A 26,225-nucleotide genomic window follows, 5' to 3' on the forward strand; every position below is an offset into this window, starting at 1 on the left:
CTTCAAATTTCAGTTTAAGGATTGTCTGATTTAAATGGTGGTATTACAAAAGTAACTATAATTCGGCACTATGTACTTGTGATCCAAAGTGCAGCAGCTCTCAAGTTGCTGGCTCCTCAGCACAGTGGAGGACAAGGACTGATGGATGTTTATAGCAACTGATCCGTTTGACACCTAACCTTACCATTGCCCCAAACCTCTACATATAGCTGCACATTCTATACTGTGTAAGGGGTGCACACTCAGATCTTCTCACCAGCCCCACTCTCTACCCAGAGGAACCATACCAATTTATTGGAGTCCTAGGCCCTCAGTATGGGGGAATATTTACCTCATTTTGTATAGCACTTTTGAATATAATGGCTGTACAGTAAGTTTGATGTGTACTTCCATTACTACTCTCTCATTTTCAGGTGCTGCATCTCAAATTGTAGGAATTAAATATGAGAGTTATTACTTAGTCACTCTATTCCTATCTATGACTTGTAATGACTGCATATATATATATGCAGTAATTTCAGCATATATGCAGCATATGTCTGGAGATTTCGACTCTTGTATTTCAAACAGTAAGCTTGAAACTTGCTAAATCTAGAGGTTTTGCAATTTTCCTCTGCCTTTTTGGTCTGTACAACAAAAGTGTGTGTGTGTGTGTGTGTGTGTGTGTGTGTGTGTGTGTGTAAATAACGTATGTAGTTGTTACAAGTAATAATCTAATGAACATGACTGGGATGTGGGCTCCGACCATTAGACCCGATTGCCAAGGGGGTAGCCAAGCCTGGAAGTTAGAATGGAGTCAAGGATGAGGACCACGGAACACCCAGGGGTGTAGTCAAGAGCGGAGCTAAGGGTCAGAGCCAGGGACTAGAAGCTGAATACCCAAGACAATGGGTAGGCTGGACACATACTTAGTTTGGACACATTGTTTCTGTAAGCTGTTTCCTTTTAAAAACCAGCATAAAGGGGCCGTGGTGAAACCCAGAATTGGGGCACAAAGAAGAAAAAATACCTACAGTTTTCTTTTTGAATAATAACAGACTCAAACATATATATATTATATGAGAACATGCACATATATAAAATATACAAGAAATTCCATTAAAACAACATTAAGGTTACAAAGTCAAGCACTTAAAAGCTAGGAAATGCCAGAATTAAGGTCGTCTGTGCAACCTTAATTTGGCCTCCTTCTGAGTATGCATTATGATAGTCTTTATATGATCACATACTGTTTTTTCCAGTGTACCCTTTCCTCATTCAGTGCACAGGGTGGAAGGTGCTCACTGAATAGGTAGCTATTAAATATTTATTTTTATCATTATTCATTGTGTGGCCCCATGCCATATTTACTGCGCATCATTCAAACTATGTACTGAATACAGAGTTACTAATTTCCTCATGGACTGTTTTATTCCACTCATCAACATAATATCTGAGTACCTTTTAGATGAGGGAAAACTACTTACAGTAGCTCCTCACTTAATGTCATCCCGGTTAATGTTGTTTTGTTGTTATGTTGCTGATCAATTAGAGAACATGACAGTTTAATGCTCCCTGATAACATTGTTTGGCAGCTACCTGCTTTGTCCACTGCTTGCAGAAAGAGCCATCAGCTCCCCTAAGTTCCCTGTGCGGCAACCACCCAGCAGGCTATCAATTGCCGGGCAGTTCAGCTGTCCCTCCCCCAAGTGCCATGTGCTGCTCTTGCCCTCTGCCTTGGAGCTGCTCCTGGGAGCCTCCTGCTTGCTGTGCAGAGAGGTGGAGGGAAAGAGGGGTGCTAATGTCAGGTTGTCCCCCTCCCCCCACTCCTGCCCTCCACTCCTGTACCTCATCTCCACAGAGCAGGGGGGGACACGACAGGGCTCAGGAAGGAGGGAGCTTGCTGGCAGCAGTGCTTCAACTTGCTGATCTCTTAAAAAGTCAGCATACTTAAAGGGGCAATGCATGTCTGTCTCTCTCTCTCACACGGTGTGTGTCTCTATCTGTCTGTCTCTCACACACACACGGTGTGTGTCTCTGTCTCTCACTCTCACTCACACACTAGCCGGGGGGGGGAGATTAAGCTATGTGAATAACTTAGATTGATCTCCCCCGCCCCCGTGAATAACATAGCTGAAGTCGACATACTTAGATCTACTTGCCACAGCGTCTTCACTGCAGTAAGTTGACTGCTGACGCTCCCCTGTCAACTTCATGTGTGCCTCTCGCTCTGGTGGAGTATTGGAGTTGATGGGAGAGGGCTCGGCGATCGATTTATCTCCTCTTCACTTCTCTGTCTCTCTCTCACACAGACACCGTGTGTGTCTGTCTCTCTCTCCCATGCTGTGTCTCCTCCCTCCATTCATGCTGCCTTGTAGAGTGTGAGGCTACATTAACAACAATGTGTTAACCCATGAGGGCTCAGCTGGGTGCTAGTTCATCATTTAGCAGCAAGGCATTCCCTGGGAAATACTTCACCACCTCAACCAAGCTTCACAATCATCATTGCTGTGTACAGTATTAAATTGTTTGTTTAAAACTTATACTCTGTGGGTGTGGGTGTCTGTGTAGTCTTTTGTCTGGCAAAAAAAATTCCCTGGAACCTACCCTCCTCCCCCTATTTACATTAATTCTTATGGGGAAATTGGATTCGCTTAACATTGTTTCGCTTAAAGTAGCATTTTTCAGGAACATAACTACAACGTTAAGCAAGGAGTTACTGTACCTGTAATTGTGCTTCTCTCAAGATCTTTCTGATATGATTCCCATTCATCCACCCATCTTCCTCCTTCAGAGTTTGGGGTTTTGTCTTTTCGTGCTGTTTTTTTCTACTATAATAGTTCTTAGTCTGTGAGAAAATTTTTCATTTGGATAGGCTTGTCACTTGGGAGCTTTGGAACTGGTTGGAATGGTTGTTGAGGCAGCAGTATTTATAGCCTGTGGGAAATGGCACAGAATAATGGAGAGCCTGGCTCATCCTCTACCAGCTACATCTGTCTTTGGGGACCAGTCCTAGAGCTTTGAGAGTTCTGCCAATCTCATACTGGGAAGTTAATACCCAAAAGTTTAGAATCTTTTTGGAAACATATCTTCTGAGATGCAGAATTACAGTTAAGTAATATCCCCCTACTGTTCTCTCTCTGGTTAAAGAATGCATGCAAAATGGAGTAAGAATCCATTTTATTTAGAGCAATACATGCATTTTTGCTATGTTTTTTTATAGGTGTGCTACCTGACTGTTTGACAGATGGTTCTGATGTGTTCACTGAAATTGAACAACAAGAAATGAAAATACTCAGAGAGGTTCTTAGGTAACAAGAAGTGGTCTCCTACTTAATATTGATGGAAGTAGATATACATGGATATTCTGCTGCATTTTACTTGGGTGTTTCCTTCATTTTCTAGGTGGCATAAATATTCTTCTTCAGCATGTGTCAGTGTGGATCCTACTATAAGTGTACATGTGTGCAAGCTTGGAATCTTGTACAACCATGTCCAGCGGGTCATGCCTCCTTGAGCTCCCATAAATAGGCATATAGAGCAAAGTGTCCCCAACCCTCCCTTATTTCCTGCTTACCACCTCTGGCAGTGAGAGACAACCTGGACTGTATCTGACCTGCTTCTGAATTTCAGAACTCTTCTCCAGTGAAGAAACTTTTCTTCCCTTTGTTTTATTAATTTCTTCATTTGAATTTTTGTTGTGTTTCCATTCCAAAAAAGAAAGAAGAAAGCAGTTAGGCAAGACAGAAGAGAGATTTCCCCCTATATACACCTGGGTGAGATGCTTCACGCCTGCCACTGGCTAAGGTGGAATCAAAACCCACCAGATTTAAGCCTTGTTCTTCCTGCTATTAGGATATACCCATCATCAACGAACACCGCAGATGTCTGTTCTGTCTTGGGGAAGCACACATCCCCAACAAGTATGACTGCTGCTCCTTTTTGTCCTATACCCTGAAATCTTGAGATGTGAAGTTCAAACTGTACCTCTTCGAGCAATTCATGAAGGTAGCTTTAGATCCAGGAGTGGAGACATCCTTCATACAGGAACCGAGGAGATTGTCTGTCTTTGGTGAGTACCTTGGCTACTGGGCACCTGTCATAAATATAAAGGGAAGGGTAAACACCTTTAAATCCCTCCTGGCCAGAGGAAAAACCCTTTCACCTGTAAAGAGTAAGAAGGTAAGACAACCTCGCTGGCACCTGACCAAAATGACCAATGAGGAGACAAGATACTTTCGAAGCTGGAGGGAGGTGGTGGAAACAAAGGGTTCTCTCTGTCTGTGTTGCTTTTGCTGGGACCAGAGCAGGAATGCAGGTCAGAACTCCTGTAAAAAGTCAGTAAGCAATCTAGTTAGATATGCATTAGATTCTGTTTTGTTTAAATGGCTGATAAAATAAATTGTGCTGAATGGAATGTATGTTCCTGTTTTTGTGTCTTTTTGTAAGTTAAGGTTTTGCCTAGAGGATTCTCTATGTTTTGAATCTGATTACCCTGTAAGGTATTTACCATCCTGATTTTACAGAGGTAATTCTTTTATTTTTCTTTAATTAAAATTCTTCTTTTAAGAACCTGATTGTTTTTTTCATTGTTCTTAAGATTCAAGGGTTTGGGTCTGTGTTCACCTATGCAAATTGGTGAGGATTTTTATCAAGCCTTCGCCAGGAAAGGGAGTGTAGGGCTTGGGGGGATTTTGGGGGGGTAAAACGTTTCCAAGTGGGCTCTTTCCCTGTTATATTTGTTAGACGCTTGGTGGTGGCAAAAATAAAGTCCAGGGACAAAAGGTAAAATAGTTTGTACCTTGGGGAAGTTTTAACCTAAGCTGATAAAAATAAGCTTAGGGGGTTTTTCATGCAGGTCCCCACATCTGTACCCTAGAGTTCAGAGTGGGGAAGGAACCTTGACAGCATCACATCCATGGTTCTAGCAAGGAAGGGAAAATAAAAAGGTTCCCAAACCATCAGCATAGGCACCCCCCCAAACTGACCACATCAAGGCCTTTGGTGCCAAGCTAGATGTGGACTGTGTCGGCTTGGACTGTTTCATCACCAACTCCAAGATAAAGAAACCCAGCTTTACCCTCTGCAGTGAAAAGGTTCCCCCCTGTCAAATGCAAATGCAGCTCTGAGCAAATAACATATCTGTCCCTCAGAGAGGACTCTAGACCAGGAGAGAAGCCCTCAAAATACTAAGCATCAATGAAATACAGTGCCAGGACATTGGCAGTGACTAAGCATATGGGTGGTAGGCCCACCGGTATCGACTTCCACATTGAGATCTCTGGCACTGGCCCCAGAGCCAGAACCTTTCCTGGTACCAAGATATGTCTTTGACCAGCCTCCCTTGCTGCTACTCTCAGTACTGAACACAACATACACATCGGCCCTGGAACCGCTACCATCAGAGCTGGAACCACATGCATTGGCAATACCGTCCCTAGAGAGTTACCTCTCCTCCCCATGAAGAGGCCATTCCTTCTCCCCTTACTTGAGTAGGGTACCAGTGCCTGAAAGACAAGATTGACAATATCAGCAAAGATACCCCGAAGGTATGTAGTACCAAGTTCCAATGCAGAACCGGCAACCAATGGGCACTCCTTGGTCAGGCCAGTACCAATATAACCCACCACCAAAGTTGTGCTTGCTGTACTGGGGTCTGTCCTAGATTCATAGATACTAAGATCAGAAGGGACCATTCTGATCATCTAGTCCGACCTCCTGCACAGCGCAGGCCACAGAATTTCACCCACCCACTCCTATGAAAAACCTCACCCATGTCTGAGCTATTGAAGTCCTTAAATCATGGTTCAAAGCCTTCAAGGAGCAGAGAAGCCTCCCTCAAGTCAACCATGCCCCATGCTACAGAGAAAGGCAAAAAACCTCCAGGGCCTCTCCAATCTGCCCTGGAGGAAAATTCCTTCCCGACCCCAAATATGGCGATCAGCTAAACCCTGAGCATATAGGCAAGATTCACCAGCCAGATGCCTAGGAAAGAATTTTCTATAGTAACTCAGATCCCATCCATCTAATATCCCATCTCAGGGGATTTGGCCTATTTACCCTGAATATTTAAAGATCAATTACTTACCAAAATCACATTATCCCATCATACCATCTCCTCCATAAACTTATCGGGTAGAATCTTAAAGCCAGATAGATCTTTTGCCCCCACTGCTTCCCTTGGAAGGTTATTCCAAAACTTCACTCCTCTGATGGTTAAAAACCTTCGTCTGATTTCAAGTCTAAACTTCCTGGTGGCCAGTTTGTACCCATTTGTTCTTATGTCCACCTTGCTGCTGAGCTTAAATAATTCCTCTCCCTCTCCTATATTTATCCCTCTGATATATTTATAGAGAGCAATCATATCTCCCCTCAACCTTCTTTTAGTTAGGCTAAACAAGCCAAGCTCCTTGAGTTTCCTTTCATAAGACAAGTTTTCCATTCCTCGGATCATCCTAGTAGCCCTTCTCTGTACCTGCTCCAGTTTGAATTCATCCTTTTTAAACATGGGAGACCAGAACTGCACACAGTATTCTAGGTGAGGTCTCACTGGTGCCTTGTATAATGGTACTAAAACCTCCTTATCCCTACTGGAAATGCCTCTCCTGATGCATCCCAAAACCGCATTAGCTTTTTTCACAGCCATATCACATTGGCAGCTCATAGTCATCCTATGATCAACCAATACTCCAAGGTCCTTCTCCTCTTCCGTTACTTCTAATTGATGCGTCCCCAACTTATAACTAAATTCTTGTTATTAATCCCTAAATGCATAACCTCACACTTCTCACTATTAAATTTCATCCTATTACTATTACTCCAGTTTACAAGGTCATCCAGATCCTCCTGTATAATATCCCGATCCTTCTCTGAATTGGCAATACCTCCCAGCTTTGTATCATCTGCAAACTTTATTAGCACACTCCCACTTTTTGTGCCAAGGTCAGTAATAAAAAGATTAAATAAGATTGGTCCCAAAACCGATCCCTGAGGCACTCCACTGGTAACCTGCCTCCAACCTGACAGTTTGCCTTTCAGTAGGACCCGTTGCAGTCTCCCCTTTAACCAATTCCTTATCCACCTTTTGATGTTCATATTGATCCCCATCTCCTCCAATTTAACTAATAATTCCCCATGTGGCACGGTATCAAATGCCTTACTGAAATCTAGGTAAATTAGATCCACTGCATTTCCTTTATCTAAAAAATCTGTTACTTTTTCAAAAAAGGAGATTAGGTTGGTTTGGCACGATCTACCTTTTGTAAAACCATATTGTATTTTGTCCCATTTACCATTGACTTCAATGTCCCTAATTAATTTCTCCTTCAAAATTTTTTCCAGGACCTTGCATACTACAGATGTCAAACTAACTGGCCTGTAGTTACCCGGATCACTTTTTTTCCTTTCTTAAAAATAGGAACTATATTAGCAATTCTCCAATCATTCGGTACTACTCCTGAGTTTGCAGATTCATTAAAAATTCTTGCTAATGGGCTTGCAATTTCAGGTGCCAATTCCTTTAATATTCTTGGATGAAGATTATCTGGGCCCCCCGATTTAGTCCCATTAAGCTGTTTGAGTTTCACTTCTACCTCAGATATGGTAATATCTACCTCCATATCCTCTTTCCCATTTGTCATGCTACCATTATCCCTAAGATCCTCTTTAGCCTTATTAAAGACTGAGGCAAAGTATTTGTTTAGATATTGGGCCATGCCTAGATTATCTTTAACCTCCACTCCATCCTCAGTGTTAAGCGGCCCCACTTCTTCTTTCTTAGTTTGCTTCTTATTTATATGGCTATAGAACCTTTTACTATTGGTTTTAATTCCCTTTGCAAGGTCCAACTCTACTCGACTTTTAGCCTGTCTCACTTGATCCCTACATGTTCTGAGCTCAATTAGGTAGCTTTCCTTGCTGATCCCTCCCATCTTCCACTCCCTGTATGCTTTCTGCTTCTTCTTAATCACCTCTCTAAGATGCTTGCTCATCCAGCTTGGTCTACAACTCCTTCCTATGAATTTTTTCCCCTTTCTTGGGATACAGGCTTCTGATAGCTTCTGCAGTTTTGATTTAAAGTAATCCCAGGCCTCCTCTACCTTTAGATCCATAAGTTCTTCAGTCCAATCCACTTCCCTAACTAATTTCCTTAATTTTTGAAAGTCAGCCCTTTTGAAATCAAAAACTCTAGTTGCAGATTTATTTTTGTTAATCCTTCCATTTAGTTTGAACTGAATTAGCTCATGATCACTTGAGCCAAGATTGTCCCCTACAACCATTTCTTCTATGAGGTCCTCGCTACTCACCAAAATTAAATCTAAAATGGCATCACCTCTAGTCGGTTCGGCAACTACTTGATGAAGGAATCCATCAGCTATCGCATCTAGGAAAATCTGAGCCCTATTATTATTACTAGCACTGGTCCTCCAGTCTATATCTGGGAAGTTAAAGTCTCCCATGATCACGCAGTTTCCATTAGTATTTACTTTATTAAAGACATTAAAAAGGGCTCTATCCATATCCAAATTAGATCCCGGAGGTCTATAGCACACCCCAAGCACTATCGTAGGAGAGGCTTTACTAGTTTTCTTCCCCAATGTAATTTTTGCCCAGACGGACTCTGTCGTATCCATTGCATCGCTTCTTATTTCTTTACATTCTACCTCATCATTGATATACAATGCTACTCCACCCCCTTTACCTTTGTTTCTGTCTTTCCTAAAGAGCACATACCCTTCAATACCTGTAGTCCAGTCATGACTACTATTCCACCATGTTTCTGTTATCCCTATAATATCTGGTTTCACTTCCTGCACCAGTAGCTCTAGTTCCTCCATTTTGTTACCTAGACTCCTCGCATTGGTGTACAAACATCTTAATTTTTGCTGTTTGGACTCGCTCACATTTTGTACCCTATTAGGCACAGTCATTCTACAGCCAGTATAACCTATTAGACTAGTATCCACACCGCCCTCGCTCCTTATATACATTCTCCTACCCACAGCTGTATCCTTTCTTACTTCATCTTCTTCCCTCTCAATGCTAAAATCTGGCGTGGAGATTACCTGGACATCTCCCATCCATCTCCCCCAAATTCCTAGTTTAAAGCTCTCTTTATCAGTTGTGCCAGCCTCGATCCTAGAAGTCTATTTCCTTCCCTACTCAATGAAGTCCATCCCGAGAGAACTGTCCTCTGTCCGTGAATGCCTCCCAGTGGTCATACATCCCAAAGCCCTCCTTATAGCACCACTGCCTAAGCCATCTGTTGACAGTCATAATCTTGTCAGACCTTTGTTGCCCTTCTCTAGGAACAGGAAGGATCCCGCTAAAGATCACCTGAGCCTCAATTTCCTTAAGCGTCTTCCCCAGCCTAGCATAGTCTCCCTTAATACTTTCCAGCGAGAATCTAGCTGTATCATTTGTTCCCACATGAAGGATAATTAGGGGATTCTTTCCCGCTCCCTTTAGGATCCTTTTCAACCTCAGGTCTACATCCCGTATCTTAGCACCTGGAAGACAGCACACCCTTCTATTCTAAGGATCAGCTCTAGTTACAGGCCTGTCTATTCTTCTCAATAAAGAGTCCCCGATCACATAGACCTGCCTTTTCCTGGTGACAGTGCTATTCTCCAGTCTCTCCCCTGTTCCCTCTGGCTGCAAGTTCTTTCCATTCCTATTTTCCCTTACAATCTTCTTCAACCCATCCTGTATCCTCCTGGGGCTCATATTTGGTGTAGTCTCCCTTGACTCTTCCCCTTTTTCTATAGGACTAGCCTCTCTTCTCTTCTTCCTTACCCTTCCACCTTCAGCAAGTACCTGCTGAGTCCCTTCTTCATTTTCCAACTCTGCAAACCTGTTCCTAAGCTCTATTTCTCCTTCACTAGCCCGTCTTTTTCTCTGCCTGGTTCTTTGAGTCACATGTTTCCACTGACCACTTTCCTCATCCAGTCTCTCCTCAAAATTCCCCAGCCCTGCTTCCATCTGTGAGTCTGAGCTTTTCCCTTCAGATACCTCATATCTTTGCTCTATCATCTGCTCAAACCCCTTCCTAAACTCAACCAGACTTTCCACCTGCATCTCCAAACCTCTGATCTTTTCCTCCATCAGCTCTATCAGACGACATTTCATGCAGAAAAAACTCTTACTGGTTCCCCCCTCCAGGATCATGTACATACCACAGCTTCCACATCCAGTCATCCTCAATGTGTCTTTCACTACAGGAGTCACTCCCACAGCTCTGTATCTGTACTGCCTCTGTATCTGTCATCTCCTTCCCACCTAAATCCTGTTAATCTGGGAAACACAAGCCACACCAAAAAGACCACACACCCCCCAGCAAAAGCAATCTGTCCTCTCAGATTTTGGAGTGGGGTCTCTTCCAATGTCTTGGCAAAGAGGAGATCTTCACCACTTTTGGCATCTTTGGCAAGAGTACCCTCACTAGAACTGAAGGGATACCCAAGGGTGGAAGAACTAGCAAGAGACACACTCCAACTGTCCTCTCCACTGAAGAGATCTTCCTTGTCCTGAGATGAAGCAGTCACTGTGTCCCCAATACTGACCATTAATGACTTCAGGGCATTTCAGAAGGTATCATCGAGAATAGTGGATACAAGGGACTTCAAAACAAAGGTGATTCAAGTTGTTTGGCATCCTCAGTGCCTTCAAGAATTGCTCTCCTGATCAATGAGAGAACCCAAAATACAGAAAAGTGTGGATGGCACACCCTGGCCTTGCTTCCCTTGACTTCAGAGCAGATGAAAAAACAGTAACAGGATCCACCCAAAGGCTTTGAGTGATTCTACACACATTCAACACCAGGTTTGCTCATTGTCTCCATCATTCAGGAGAAAAGCAGATCAAACAAAGAAACTCCTAAAGACAAGGACCCCAAGAAGCTGGATTTTCAGCCTAAAGGCCTATGGCTCAGCACATCCCACCAGTTTCACATCATGATCTATCATGTACTGTTGACGAAATACAACTTCCTGATGTGGGAGAGGGTGATCCCCTTCCTATCTTGACTCTCACAAGATGGCAGAGAGGAGCTGAATGACATAATCAAAGAGGATCAAATGGTAGCTAGAACTGAGCTACCAGGGGCAGTACATGAATCTGATACAGTCATTGACTTGATGGCCACGGCAGTCACCATGCACTGTGCCTTCTGGCTTTAGGTGTCCGGGATACCACGAGAAGTCCAAGTCACAACTGAGGACTTACTCTTTGAAGGTATGGATCTATTTAGTAGAAGAACAGATGAAGTGTGACATTCCCTCAGAGATTCCAAGGCAACTCTCAGACCTCTGGGCATTTACACTCTGGGACCGTATCATGAATCTTTCTACCCCGGAGGCAGAGAATGCTATTGTTCTGTCACAATCACCAGCCCAAGTATTCACCTAGAAAGCAACACTGATACTTGTGGAATTGCCTGTTGTTTTCCTCCTCCATCTTGCACCAGCCTCCCTTCCAGGGACAGCAGGTTTGATTAAATGGTGGAGAGCCATACCAAGGCCACTCCAGAGCTTATACTTGAAAACTGCCTCACTTGAAAATTACTCACAGGTGCACCATTCAGTTGACTTCCTCACTCCCTACCTGCCTCCCTTCCCTATCCCTTTTCAGGAGCCCTTCTCATGAAAGCCTTTTATAAACAGAAGGGGCTTTTTTGCTAGAGCTGGTTGAAATTCAGAATTTCTGCTTTACAGAAAATTTTGACATTTTGAAATTTGGTTTCAGTCTAAATAGGACTAAAACCAAATTTTGTAAAAAGTTCTCATGAACCAGGGGTTTAGACAGTTTTCATTTTGGAAACACAGCAAGATAGTGTTTGCAACAGGAAGTTTGCTCTCTGATCCACAGCAGCTGCTCAGTGAAATTGACATTCATGCTGAATTGTCATTCATTCATGACCCTGTCACCATCCAGAACATTTGTCACAGATGCATCTGATACAGGATAGCCAACTTGAACCACCTGCAAATTCAAGGGACCTTCACTTGAAAGATAGGAAACTATATATAAACATCTTAGAGTTCATCATACTGACATGCATGGTATTAATCCTGATCCTGCAAACCTTTGTGCAGATACTGACAGACAATATGTCCACTATCCACCAAATAAACAATCAAAGAGGAGCATTCTCTTCTGCCCTGTGCAAAGAAGCAATCATTTTAGGGGGCAGCATAACCCCAATGGCCCTACACATACCAGGAAACAGCAATGGCCTGGCTGGCTTCCTAAACATCACCAGTCACAGGTGGTCACTACTGAAATCCATCGTTGACTTGGTATTTTGCTAATGGGGCAATCTGCTGATTGTCCTGTTCACTACCCAGTACAATTCCAAGTGTCTGAACTTCTGTTCCAGAGGGAGCATGACCTTAGATCTTCATCAGACCTCTGACTTCTATAGTGGAAACAAATTCTCCTTCACGCTTTCCCACTGTTCCATAGGATGATTGCCAAAGCAAGATGAGATGAGGTGAAACTCATTTTCATAGCCCCCTACTGGTTAAGGCAATTCTGACTGACCGCCTATGGATGTCTGTATGACCAGAACACCTGACCTACTGTCTCAGGATTAGGGCCAACTATTTCACCCAGACTCTAAAATGTTGCAACTGACATCCTGAATGTTGGTTGACTGAGTGCCACGGAAAAGGACTGCTCTTCACTTGTTTGGGAGATCCTGGCTCAGGAGCAGGAAATAGTCTACAAGGAACATCCTCTTCTAAGTGGACTAGATTCTCTATGTGGGTGGCCCAATTTGGCCTGGTACCAAAGAGTCTGGACCACTTGCTTCAATTAAAGCATTCTGGATTTTCTTTCAATTTGATCAGGTCCATCTGGTTGCAGTATCAGCATATCCACTAATACAGATGCTGTCAATCTTAATCTCATCTGATGGTATCCAAGGTCTTTTAAGGACTTTATGCATATTTACTAATGGATCAAGGACCCTGCTCCAACATGGGACGTCAGTGCTATTCTTCTTGGGTTTATGGACCCTGCCTCAGAGAGCTTCATCCACCATCTTAAAAATGGTATTCCTGGTCACCATCAGTGCAACAAGAAGGGTCAGCAACCTCCAAGTGCTCAGTGTAGAACCCCCATGTACTTCGTTTCACAGAGAGAAAGTGGTTTTGAAATTTCATACAAAACTCCTCCATAAGATGGTTTTGGAATTCCATTTGTATCAATCAACTTGTGTGTACTTTTTTTTCCCCAAAAGCACGTTCTGTGTAATGGGAGAAGAAGCTCCGCACCTGGGACAATTCCAGGACTCTTTGATACTATACTGATAGGACCAAATCTCCAGAATGCTACCATGTCTATTTGTGGTTATAACTGGCCAGTCCAAAAGTCAAGTCATTTCTTCCCAAGTACTTTCAAAGTGGATAATGCATTATATCTCAGTGTGCTACCAGCTGACTGATAGAATCATAGAACCACAAAGGTAGAAGGGACCGCAAGGGTCATCTGGTTTAACCCCCTGCAAAGATGCAGGATTTGTTGTGTCTAAACCATCTGAGACAGATGGCTATCCAGTCTCCTTTTGAAAACCTCCAGTGAAGAAGCTTCCACAACCTCCCGAAGCATTTTGTTCCATTGCCCAATTAAGAAGTTTTACCTGCGATTTAATTTAAATCTGCTATATTTTCTCTAACTTTTTATGGCAGTGTTTCAAGTATTTGAAGACTACTGTCATGTCCTCCCTTAATTTCCTCTTATCCAAACTAAATGTACCCAGTTCCTTCAGCCTTTGCTCACAAGACTTGCATTCTATTCTTCTGATTAGCTTTTTCGCTTGCCTTTGGATCCTTTCCAGTTTCTCTACATCCTTTCTATACAGCGGTGACCAAAATTGGATACAATACTCCAGCTGAGACCTAACGAGTGCTGAGTAGAGCGGAACTATCACCTACAGAATCATAGAACCCGAGGGTTAGAAGATGTATCTTTCCTGCTGTCAGGGTTCCTTCCCCACTCTGAACTCTAGAGTACAGATGTGGGGACCTGCATGAAAGACCCCCTAAGCTTATTCTTACCAGCTTAGGTAAAAAACTTCCCCAAGGTACAAACTTTGCCTTGTCCTTGAACCATATGCTGCCACCACCAAGCGTTTTAAACGAAGAACAGGAAAAGAGACCAGTTGGAGAAGTCTTCCCCCAAAATATCCCCCCAAGCCCTACACCCCCTTTCCTGGGGAAGGCTTGATAAGAATCCTCACCAATTCGTACAGGTGAGCAGAGACCCAAACCCTTGGATCTTAAGAACAATGAAAAATCAATCAGGTTCTTAAAAGAAGAATTTTATTTAAAGAAAAGGTAAAAGAATCACCTCTGTAAAATCAGGATGGTAAATACCTTACAGGGTAATCAGATTCAAAACATAGAGAATCCCTCTAAGCAAAACCTTAAAAAGACACAAAAACAGGAATATACATTCCATTCAGCACAGCTTATTTTACCAGTCATTAAACAAAACGAAATCTAACGCATGTTCTAGCTACATTACTTACTAACTTAACAGGAGTTGTAAGGCTGCATTCCTGATCTGTTCCCAGTAAAAGCATCACACAGACAGATCCTTTGTCCTCCCCTCCCCCCCAGATTTGAAAGTATCTTGTCCCCTAATTGGTCATTTTGGGTCAGGTGCCAGCGAGGTTATCTTAGCTTCTTAACCCTTTACAGGTGAAAGGATTTTGCCTCTGGCCAGGAGGGATTTTATAGCACTGTATACAGAAAGGTGGTTACCCTTCCTTTTATATTTGACACCTGCCAACTATTAAAGCTCTTTCCACCAGAGATCAAGTGGCATCCACAGGCTTCCATAACATAAGAATATCAAAATCTTCATAGCTGCTTGTGACAGGGTATACAGGCCCTACCCTGGAGATGAAGGGGTTAAGGCAGCACTCTTGGTAGTGGAAGCCACGCCCCCTCACCCCTGCTGGGCATGCTCCAACTGCTGCTGCAGTATAAAAGGGAGCAGCCCAGCTCAGTCAGGGCTGACTGCTGAGGAGGAAGGACGCACCTCATCAGCTTCACCTAAGGAGCAGCAGGAATCCCGGACCATAGGAGCCAGAGGTGCCGAGCCTCAGACTGACACCCAAGCTTTGGTGGATGCCCCAGGGAAGTTGCAGTTGCTGGGAGCAGTGCACCCTGTGGAGACCAGAGACACTGACACCCAGACTATGGATGACAGGAATCATGATAGGAAATAGCTGGGGGCGGGGGGGGGGACTAGCCATTGTCTCCACAGGAGTCAGTGTGTTTCAGTCACACCCTGCCACTGACTCAGTGGTGAACCCATTCACCACAATCAGGGCCGTGGGCTTGGATGCGATGGAGTCAGATAGGCCCACATCCCCCTGCCTTGGGTGGCAGTTCCCCTATCTGAGGCCAAGATGCCTGCATTTGTCAGCCGTCCACCAGAGCTGGGACAATAGACTGTTTGCCATCTGCCCTGCCAGAGAGCTGATCTTCCTAGACCGATTATTGCTCTGTCCAGACTGCAGGCCAGGGCCCCCTCCCCATCCAAGCCATATTGACTCTGGCAACTAGGTCACACAGCCCTGAGGCCAAGGGCAGCCACGTTGACTCCGATCATTGGGCCGTGCAGCTCTGAGGTTAAGGGCAGCCATATTAACTCTGGCCAGTAGGCCACGCAGCTGAGAGGCTAAAGGCAGCCATAGTGAAATGACACACGGGGCATGAGTGCCCCTTTCCCTACCCCAAAACATGACGCACTGGGCTTGGCTACTAGATCAGATGCAAAGTTCAGGAGAGCTGAACTTCCATCTCTGTTGAACTGATGCTGCTGACACTTCTGCCCACCTCCTGAGGAGGATACTGCTTGCCGGTCGACTACAGTGGAATCCACACTGACACATACTCAATGAAAGAATAGTTAATTACCTACAATAATTATGGTTCTTCAAGATGTTTTACTCAGTATGGATCCCACTACCTACCCTCCTTTCCTGTTTTTGAAGTCCTCCCCTATGATGGGCTTTGAGTTGCAAGGGAACTGAGGCAAGGCTGGGACCATGCGGCCCTTTATGCATTCATCCAGGAGCATGAGGAGGCACATGACACACGTGCAGCCCCATTAGACACTACTGTGCAAAAGATTTCAAGTTCAGGTGCATGTGCACCTATAGCAGGATCCACACTCACTACATCACGAAAAACCACAGTTATTGCAGAGTAAGTAACTGTTCTTCCTTGTTAAAGGCTTAATCATGAGAGGATGTAAATACTAGTTGTTAGTGGGGAAAAAACCCATAGATGTGTCTAGAGGCTAAGGGTTGAATCCTCAGCTCTGGCTAATCTACTTTAATGGTACCAAATGGTGTGCCACTTTAATATTCCTCCCTGTTCCCATTCTATCCCATCCCAGCCTCCTGAACCAGGTGTCAGGGATGCTTTAACTTGCACTACCTAGTAATGGTATCTTCCAACATCAAGGGATTGCCAGAATATAGGAGCACTCTTGCTATGCCCTCTTCTTCTGGGCACACCCTTAACAGTAACCCAATGATTTGGACAATTCTCAGCTGCCTTGTTAGAGCGGCATTATGGCTCCTTTGCATCGACAGAATACCGTGCTCCTCTGTGTCCATGTTTGGATGGGCTACTGCTCCCTTAGATGGGGTGAGTTCTGTTTTTGCACCATGCTTTCCTCTTTCCCACAACTTCTTATTGTAGCTCCTGTGCAGGGGCTCTTGCAGAGCTCCAGCTCAGTTGAGTTGGCATGGGAGAGCTGGTATGGCTCCTCTAGATCACGCCCCCTCAAAAAAAAAAATTGGCAAGCAACTGGATCAAAAAAACCCAGCACAACTAGTCTGAGGCAGTATTACTATAGGATGTTTCCCCTCTGTGCTGTGGAAACTCCCTACCTTCTGGCCTTCAGAGAATGGTGAAGGGCATCCATAATCATAAAAGAGAGCAGATAGTGCCCGTAAGCAGATGGAGACAAAAGGCAATGTATATTTTTTGAGAGGCCCCTTGTCTTTTGTGTGGATCTCAGGTTATCTGTGACTAAAAGGAGTGGAACCGCCATCTTCTTGTATGGGTAATATGCTGGGGGAATCTACCACCCAAAGGAGGAATTCCCAGGAAACTCTCTTATGCAGATTAGTCCTGCACAGAGGATAATGGGGCCTATACTTTCTCACGATGTCTGTCTGTCATAGCTCTATATTTCTATTGAGAGTACACTTTTAATCAGAGGTCGGCAACCTTCGGCAGGTGGCCCATCAGGGTAATCCGCTGGCGGGCCACCAGACTTTTTGTTTACATTGACCATCCACAGTCACAGCCCCCCGCAACTCCCAATGGCCGCAGTTTGCCGTTCCCAGCCAGTGGGAGGTGCGGGGGGCCGTGCCTGCATGCTCAAGGTTGCTGACCCCTGCTTTTAATTGAAGTCATCAAAGATTTTGGAGGTTATTCACTGTTATCCAGAGATTGTCTCTTGAATATTTAAGCAGTGCTAAATCAATATGAATCACTTTAATATTGACAGCCCCACTGTCAATCAAACCCTACCCCTGCGCTTGACCCTGTAAACCCCACCCCTTGACCCCTTAAACCCTGCCCACCTGTCACCGGAAGTCCTTCCTCATGGGGGTATTACTTCCGGGGTCAAGGCGGCCACATGACCGGAAGCAAGGTGTGTCATGTGACCCCTCTAAGAACTCCTCCCACCGCCCTCTACCAATCAAGATGGGTTTTGTCCCGATAGGACCGCCCTGAGAGGAGATTTGACCAAGCAGATCAAGTTCCGGGGTGGGGTGACCTTCCAGAAGTGGGTCATGTGACCCCTCTAAGAACTCCTCCCACCGCCCTCTACCAATCAGGAGTGGTTTCAGCCACTGGGGACCACCCCCGAGAGGAGATTTGACCAATCAGGGCGAGTTCTGGGGCAGGGTGACATGACCCGAAGCAAGGTGTGTCGTGATCCCTCTAAGAACTCCTCCCACTTCCCTCTACCAATCAGGAGGGGTTTCACCCCATAGGACCACCCTGAGAGGAGATTTGACCAATTGGGGGGAGTTCCGGGGCAGGGTGACCCGTCCCAAAGTGATTCATGTGACCCCTCTAAGAACTTCTCCCACATCCCTCTACCAATCAGGAGGGGTTTTGGCCACATAGGACTGCCCTAAGAGCAGATTTGACAAAAATAGGGCAGGTTCTGGGATGTTGTGAACCACCTAGAAGAGGGTCGTGTGACCCCTCTGCCAATCAGAGCTCAGCACCATCACCCCATAAGTCCCAGTGCTGGGCATAAGAGACCATCTTTTACCAAGAATGCGTGTTTTAAAAATCATGGAAACATGGACTCCTTCACCACCCCCGTGAGAACTGTGGACTTTGTTTTAGCCCCGAGCACCTTTGGACTTCTGTGGAGAAAGTACTACATCAGCGAGAGTTCTGAGGAGGACCTTTGACTCAACCGTTGATGGATACGACAGAAACCGACCGCGAAACCCAAACCCTCGTGGGGCACCCCGATGAGCGTGATGACCTCTTGTTTTCCACCCCCCCTAGAGGTGGAAGGTGATCATGGCTTGGGGGAGTTACCGGTGGACAAGGTGAATGGAAAAGATGTGGCTCAGGTAAATAAATGTTTAAGAAGTGACGTTCGGGGATGGGGGGCGTGTAATGGGATGAGGAACCGACCCGGGATTGTGTAAATCAAAAAACAAGCAGTGGGGTGCTTACACTGTTTCTTTTCTGAAAATCTCTCAACAGCTCAACACTAACTTTCTAGAGGCCTTTGAGAACTTATACTTTGGTAGCCCTGTAGGAGTAAATGTATAGTGCATCAGCTGTTTTTGCTCATGTCTGAGACACAGATCTCAAGAGGAAAAGGACAAAATGGAAGAATGAACCAGCACAGAATCCCTCATGTTAGGAGTCATGGCGTCCATTTTTTCAGGTGGCTGTAAAAGGTTGTGTTAAACCACGCGATTAATAAAACTTATTTAATGTGTTAATATGAATGTGTACCCCTCCATACTTGTGTTAGTGAAAGACGCTACCAATAACAGTTATGTCTCCACAGACGGCTCTGTTAAAGAAAATATATTACACCCCCGGAGAAGTTGGGAGCTTCTGCTAGGTAAACCCTCACGAAAGCTTATGCTCAAATAAATGTGTTCGTCTCTAAGGTGCCACAAGTACTCCTTTTCTTTTTGCGAATACAGACTAACACGGCTGCTACTCTGAAACCTCTTTTTCAAGTGGCCAAAAAGCATAGTAAAACTTTAAATAGAAGACAGGTAACAGCTTGGCTTTCCGACCAGGATTTCCAACACTTTACACAAACTGTCTCGAATACGTTTTAAAAGAAACAAGACTATTGTTTCAGATGTGGATGTGCAATGGCAGGCAGATTTGGTGGATATGTACCGGTTCTCCAAACACAACAGCGGTTTTAAGTACATGTTAACCATGATAGACATTCTATCCAAATATGCCTGGGCCTTAGGCCTAAGAGACAAGACGAGTGGTGAGGTATCCAAGGCCTTTAAAGCTATTTTTAGCGAAAGGCGCATGCCTCAAAAATTACAAACTGATCAGGGGAAAGAATTTTTAAACAAACCTTTAAGCAGATTGTTAAAGCGGCATGGCGTTCACCATTTTGTTACTAATAATGAAGTCAAAGCAGGGGTTGTGGAGCGATTTAACAGAACTTTAAAAACTAGGATGTGGAAATATTTTACAGCCCATAACACCTTTCGCTACATTGATGTGTTACCTGACTTTATAAAGAGTTACAACCAGAGCTTTCACAGAACTATACATACCAGACCCATTGATGTTAACCCTTCAAATTCTCTGAAGGTATGGAAAATGGTTTATGGAGATGGTTTTAAAATAAAACCAATTGCTACCTCTTTTAGAAAAGGTGACCACGTGAGACTATCTAAAACCAAAGGAGCTTTTGAAAAAGGTTATGAACAGATGTTTATCAATGAGATATTCATAATGGATGAAGCCTTAACCTGGGGCCAGAGACCTGTATACCGATTAAAAGATTACGAGGGTGAGACAGTTACTGTATCTTTTTACCCCAAAGAATTACAAAAAGTAAACCCCAAACGAGACAGGATTTACAGGATTGAAAAAGTTCTAGTGGAGAAAGGAAAAGGGAGGAAAAAAAAAACTACTGGTGAAATGGTTGGGATGGCCTGATAAGTTTAACAGCTGGGTGGAAGTTTCTCAACTCTGTGACATTTAGACACAATCAAAAAAACCCCTAAACAAACAAACAAAAGTTATTCCTCCTGCAAAGAGAGAGAGAGAGAGGAAAAAAATGAGCGACAGCGGGTTTTACATTACTTTGCCCAGCAACACCAGCTCTGCAGTTTTTCCACCAAAAAAACAGCTCAAACTTTACAATACAGCTAATTAAGCCCTTGGATCTCCCGGTGCCTGGGAGGTGGGGTTAGTGGAAATACAATACCCACACAGCTCGAACACTATCAACGAAGACACCCCTTTTGAAATCACCTTTGGAGATATGGCGTGGAGTTCAGACTGCCTGGGATGGTCATGAGCTACGACCTGTGGGTAGAAAAATTAGACTTAAATTCACCGATTTTACTTATATGTTTTCTACCAGCGGGGATCTAGCTAACATTCTGGGCTTGGGCCCCAAACACAGTGTCCAAAAATTTCCCTTCTCGACAGACATTACAGGGGGTTTTAATTCATTGTATCCATACACGGATATAGTAGAACATCAGTTTGTGGGGGACTTTTCTGTTCCCCTGTTATGCTGTCCCTGTCTGAGGAAGGAACAATGAGTTTGTCACCATTACCTACGATAAACCTCATTACGTCCCTATCAGTAAACACCACATCGACACCGTTACCATTGAAATAAAGACAGATCAGAACAAAAGCGTCTCATTTCGCTTTGGCAAGGTGATCATCAAACTACACCTGCGTCCCGGGAGAGAGCGAGATTTCTAAAAAGCAAAACACTATTATGGTGATCCTAAAAAATTATGGTGACCCCACCATCTACAGGAACTATTACAAAGCCCAGGCAGCATATGCCCTTCCTGGATATCATGGGGCCCCTGTGATGGACGGGGCGGGCGTGGGTGGAATATTCCGTAGCCTCTTTTGAAAAGCCATACCGCTTTTGAGGAGGGGGCTAGAGATTATTAAAAAACATGTAAAAACTGCCACTCAAAACATAGCTAAAGATGTGGTAGGCCATGTCTCCCGTGCTGTTCTGGAGAAGGTGGGGAATACAGCTTCACAGGAAGGATCGGGGCTGATGTACATTAAAAGGAGAAAGAGAAAGAGAAATGTGTCATACCCGCGATGCACAGGTCCCCCAAAACCCTTTAAAAGAAGGGATTTGACGCACAGGGCCGGCCATAAGCGAAAGTCCAAGAGGAAGCCTGGATGAAAGAGGAGACGCTCTCCGCCTGGTAAAAGAGGTATATTTTAATCAACGTGGCTTTTGTTCACTGCGGGTCTGAAGAGTGCACCAAATCTGAACTAGACTTGTTCCAAATAGCCCCTATGCAGACCAGCATCGAGAAAAGCATCTACATTGAGGTGCCGCCTCTATCGGTCATTATGGAGTCTGCCCATATTGACTTTTTTATTGCAGGGAATGGCATAGATTATATGGATTTAAACAACACACTGTTGTACCTGTGTTGCAAGATTGTAAAAGGAGACGGAACTGAACTTGCCGCGGATGCCAAGGTGTGCCTGGTGAATTACCCCGTGGCCTCTATTTTTAGTCAGCTGGATGTCACACTGGGAGACCGCCTTGTAAGCCAAAGCAACTGTTACCCTTACAGGGCCTTTATAGAATCAGTGCTCAATTACAGCGACAACACCCTCGCCATACAATTTTTCGCCGCCCTCTTTTACAAAGACACTGTCGGACAACAGGAAGAAATGGAGTTGGATGGCGGGAATCTAGGGTTTGTGAGGCGTGCAAAGCTGACGGGTCATTGACACAGCGACCTGTTTTTTCAAGAAAAACTATTGTTGAATGGAGTGGATATGAAAATTAAACTGACGTGCAGTAAAGATGCTTTCGGTTTAATGGGCAGTGCAGCTGAAGGCTTTAAACTGCGCATTCTATCAGCATCCCTTTTTGTGAAGAAAGTACGGGTGGCCCCGAGCGTTTGTCTGGGGCATGCTGAGGCAATACTTACCGCTAATGCTAAATACCCCGTGGACTGTTTGGGAATGAAAGTGTTTAGCATCCCTGCGGGCAGTAGGGTCAGTAACCAGGAGAACCTGTTTTTGGGACGGTTACCCAAAATGCTTGTCCTAGGGTTTGTGGATAATGATGCCTTTAGCAGAAGTTACACTAAAAATCTCTTTCATTTTAAGCATTACAATATTAATTTTGTGGCCTTGTATGTGGATGGTGAAGTGATACCAACAAAGCCTCTGCAACCAGACTTCGAGGCAGGATACTGCGTGAGAGAATACATGAATCTGCTACAGACAGCTGATAAACACATGAAAGATTGTTCTCTGTTAATCGACTGTGAGAAGTTTGCACAGGGTTACACCTTGTTTGCTTTGACCTGTCTCCCGACCAGGAATGCGCCAATCATTATTCCCTGATTAAAACTGGGAACCTGAGAGCAGAAATACGTTTTGGGAAGGCTTTAAACGTTACCATTAATATGATCATGTATGGGGTTTTTGACAACATCATAGAGATAAATCAGAGGAGAAACGTTCTGTTTGACTGCATGTGAAGATGGACACCGTGCAGCTCTCACGTGTCTTAACGATGGATCCTTACACAAAAAAGAATTTCTTAGATGTGTTTCCTTGCAATTGGCTCCCTGGTGACAAGCTGTCCCAGATACCCCTAGGTTTGGTGGTCAACACACATCCACACAACCAACCGAGTGAACACTGGCTCGTTTTGTATCTGGTGGAGCGTAAACGAGGAGAGTTTTTTGACTCATATGGGCACCCCCCCAAACAGTGTGTTGTTTCCTAAAAGCATTATGCAATTTTAAAACAAAAATGCCACAGACATTGTGTTTCACAACAAACAATTACAAGACCCCCGCTCCGTCACCTGCGGCTATCACTGCATGTTTTTCTTACATCATCGTAGCAAGGGTTTATTTTTTGATCGGATTTTAAAATTGTATTCTAATGACTTAGTGCAAAACCACCGGATGGTGATGTATTTTGTAAAAAATAAATTTAAATTCTTGGGCAGGTCTAGCCTTGCTCAAAACATATTTCAACAAGCTCAGACATGTGTATCTTGCAAAGATTTTCATAGTCATGTTACCCAATAAAGCACCACAGGTGAGGAGTTTAAAGACAATTGATGTTTGGCGGGTTTTTAAAAAACAAACAAAACACAATGACCAATTCAGAAAAAAAATATAGAAATGTTTTATTTAAAGCAAAACATTATCAGTTTAAAAAAAAATTTAGAACGTGAAAAGGATCACACACTGAGCCATTCAGCTCTTTTAGCCAATTTTCTTTTTTTAAATGGCACAAAAGGGGTCACGGTTTCTGATCCACCCCGGTGTCGGCAGTCGAGGCCTTGAGGTATTCCAAAAGATCTCTGTTGGCCACGTTGCCCATGACGGAAGATGGTATGTTCAGTTCTGCCATGGCATTCATAAACACATCCCATCCTTTAGGCACACGTCTGCTAGGAACAGAGCGCATCTGGGTGATGGCCCTGACTAAGTTGAGCATGTTAGAACCATTAACCACAGAGCCTTTGTACACAAAAGACCCTTTATCGTTCCATGAAGAGATATTTTTATCCTGGCCCAGCTTATTTAGCAATACTAATGCATTTTTCTTATAACGCTTATTCACGTTATCCAACACCTCCTGAGCAAGAGTCTGAGGTCTTTGGTGTTTCTGAGGGTTTGGCAGTCACACTCTGTTCCTGTTCCGGTAGAAATAGACTTATTTTTCCTTTATCCACATCACTCTGCTTCACGTACGTCAGGTACCTTTGAGGCACGGTGCTGTAAAGTTTCACCTTTTTGTATTCGGCTAAATCAGTTCTTTGAAGAACTGACTTCAATTCAGCATCCAGTAAGCAAGTTGCGGTCATTCTGATATTTTCCTCTGCTGGAGGGGGAGCCCTTAATTGCTCCTACTGGCGGCTGGGCACCAGGTACATTTTTTCTGCATACTCCATTATCGATTAGTTAAAAGCCACGTTATCAGAAGGATAGTAAAACTTAACAAAGGTCCGATAAACCCCCCAGACTGCTTCACCAGATGCTTCTTTCTTTTAAGTGAAACCCTTTTATTACACAAAGTTTTTATAAGCGTGTGTTTCTTTTTCAGCACACGCACTTGATTCTGTGTTAAAGGTACGTTTCCTTTTAAGGTATAGAGTGCTATTTCTGAGATGGCCGCTACTAGATCGTCAGAGGCCGAGCACAGTATAGCCCTCCTTTGCTGCGAGGACGATTTGCTAAGTAATTTTAAAAGGCCCAGGTTTCTCTTCACGCAGCTAGACATGTTTTCAGTCAGCAGCCCCAGCTGTTAAAAAGGGGCCTGCCAATAATTCATCTCTTTTTATACCTGGCTGTTGTTCTTTTTAAAGTATAAACCTCTGGCCAGTCTGGAGGGAAAAATCCAGTTCTTAGTCTATAAGCTTCTGGTGTGGAAGCATTTAAAACCACCACCAGGTAGTCATAAGGCCTTTTGGTAGCATCCTCAAAAGCTTCTAGAAAGAATTGAGCTTTGCCGGGGTACATTTGCTGAGTGAGTGTAGCAATTTGTAATTTATCCTTGGGGTTTTTTGAACAGAACCATGAACTTTGTGTTTAGGTTAATCATGCGACTCTTTTTTCCCTGACAAAATACGTTCTGAACTATATACATAATGCTCAGGTTCCAGGATGCTCAGGATGCACATACTTGGTAAAGGCTTTCTCAGTTTCATCGCTTTCACAAGCAGAGTTCATCAGATCATCTATGATAATCATGTTTACTTTATTGGTAGGAAACAAACTGTCGTCATCAAAAGCATCAGGCAGTCCCTCCACAAAATTGATAAAGGGATATTTACAGAGCAGTTCTTTATACAGAGGTTGCCAACAATTGTAACACCACACAATATTCTCAGGCATAACAGACAATATTTGTTTGGCATTATTCAATACATTTTTTATAAAGTAACTTTTCCCGCAGTTGCTAGGCCCCACGAGAATTGCAGAAAAGGGGTGTTTCCACCTCGTATCCATTTTTCAAAAGCGGTAGAGCAGGGTTTTAAACCTTTCTCCTAGGACCCTCTTGTTGTAAATGACTTTCTGTGTTTTGTTAAGGGGTTTTGTCTCTATTTGCCACTGATTTTTGTTTCTTACGATAGAGGGCTGCTGCACCTCTATCTTTTTTGAGGGGTTTTCTCGCAGGCCCGTGCAATAGTCCAGAACTAGATCTTTCAAACTGTCAAAGTTGATCTTTTCACAGTTCGCTACGTTCAGGGTAATACCTTTGGCTTTCATATAGGCCTTTCCTCCCGACAGCTTATACCCGTATGTTTTTGGGCCTGCCGACACAAACTCGGTGATGTGTTGATCTGGTGGGATTTTGCTAGTGAGGTCCCCTAAATAATCCCCCACAGGGGGATTTCAGTCACCCTCCCTTTTTACAAATATCACAGAGTCAGTGTCAAGGTACAGGCACCACTCTTGCAACCTGTCTAGGAGGCTGTATAGTTCTAAGCGAGCATAAGCAGTGGTAAAACAGGCTATGAAAACATTGGTATTGCCAGAGACAGAATACTGGTCTTTTGTGTGCTTCCAAGACACGCACATTGTTTCATCGTCGATAAACTCGCAGGATGAAACCTCATAGTTGGGGGAAAACAGGTACTGAAAGAGTTCATCAGGGTCTCATGATGCTGGTGTTGGTAGGTTGGTTCTTTGGCCAAATTTACCCCACAGAGAATTTAAAAACAGTTTAGCAATTTGGCGTTTAGCGGGGTTTAACCTGATCTCGTGTTGGCATAAACGCATGCCTTCTTTCTGGTAGAAATCGTTAATGTACTTATTTTGTTTTTCTTCATCTGTGCACCAGCTGGGATACCCTGAAGCCTTTTGTTTTTGGCGGAGGTGTAATTTTATGTACTCAGAAAAGAGTTCATCAGATTTTTCATTAAAATGCCAGATTTCATAGATTTTAGCCACCGCGTACCCCTTCGCTATGGCTGCATTCAATTCCACCATGCAC

General features: G+C 44.0%; 1 protein-coding gene across 1 annotated transcript in view; it reads left to right on the forward strand.

The window, feature by feature from the left end:
• The window catches only part of CFAP36 (cilia and flagella associated protein 36), a 115,245-nt gene that overhangs the window by 38,436 nt on the left and 50,584 nt on the right, over positions 1 to 26,225 (forward strand). Inside the window, exons 3-4 of the mRNA XM_043511497.1 lie at positions 414 to 430; positions 3,168 to 3,290. Coding sequence (XP_043367432.1) covers positions 414 to 430; positions 3,168 to 3,290 — 140 coding nt within the window. The remainder of the gene's footprint in view (positions 1 to 413; positions 431 to 3,167; positions 3,291 to 26,225) is intronic.

Source organism: Dermochelys coriacea, chromosome 3 (assembly GCF_009764565.3).
Source record: "Dermochelys coriacea isolate rDerCor1 chromosome 3, rDerCor1.pri.v4, whole genome shotgun sequence".
NCBI lineage: Eukaryota > Metazoa > Chordata > Testudines > Dermochelyidae > Dermochelys > Dermochelys coriacea.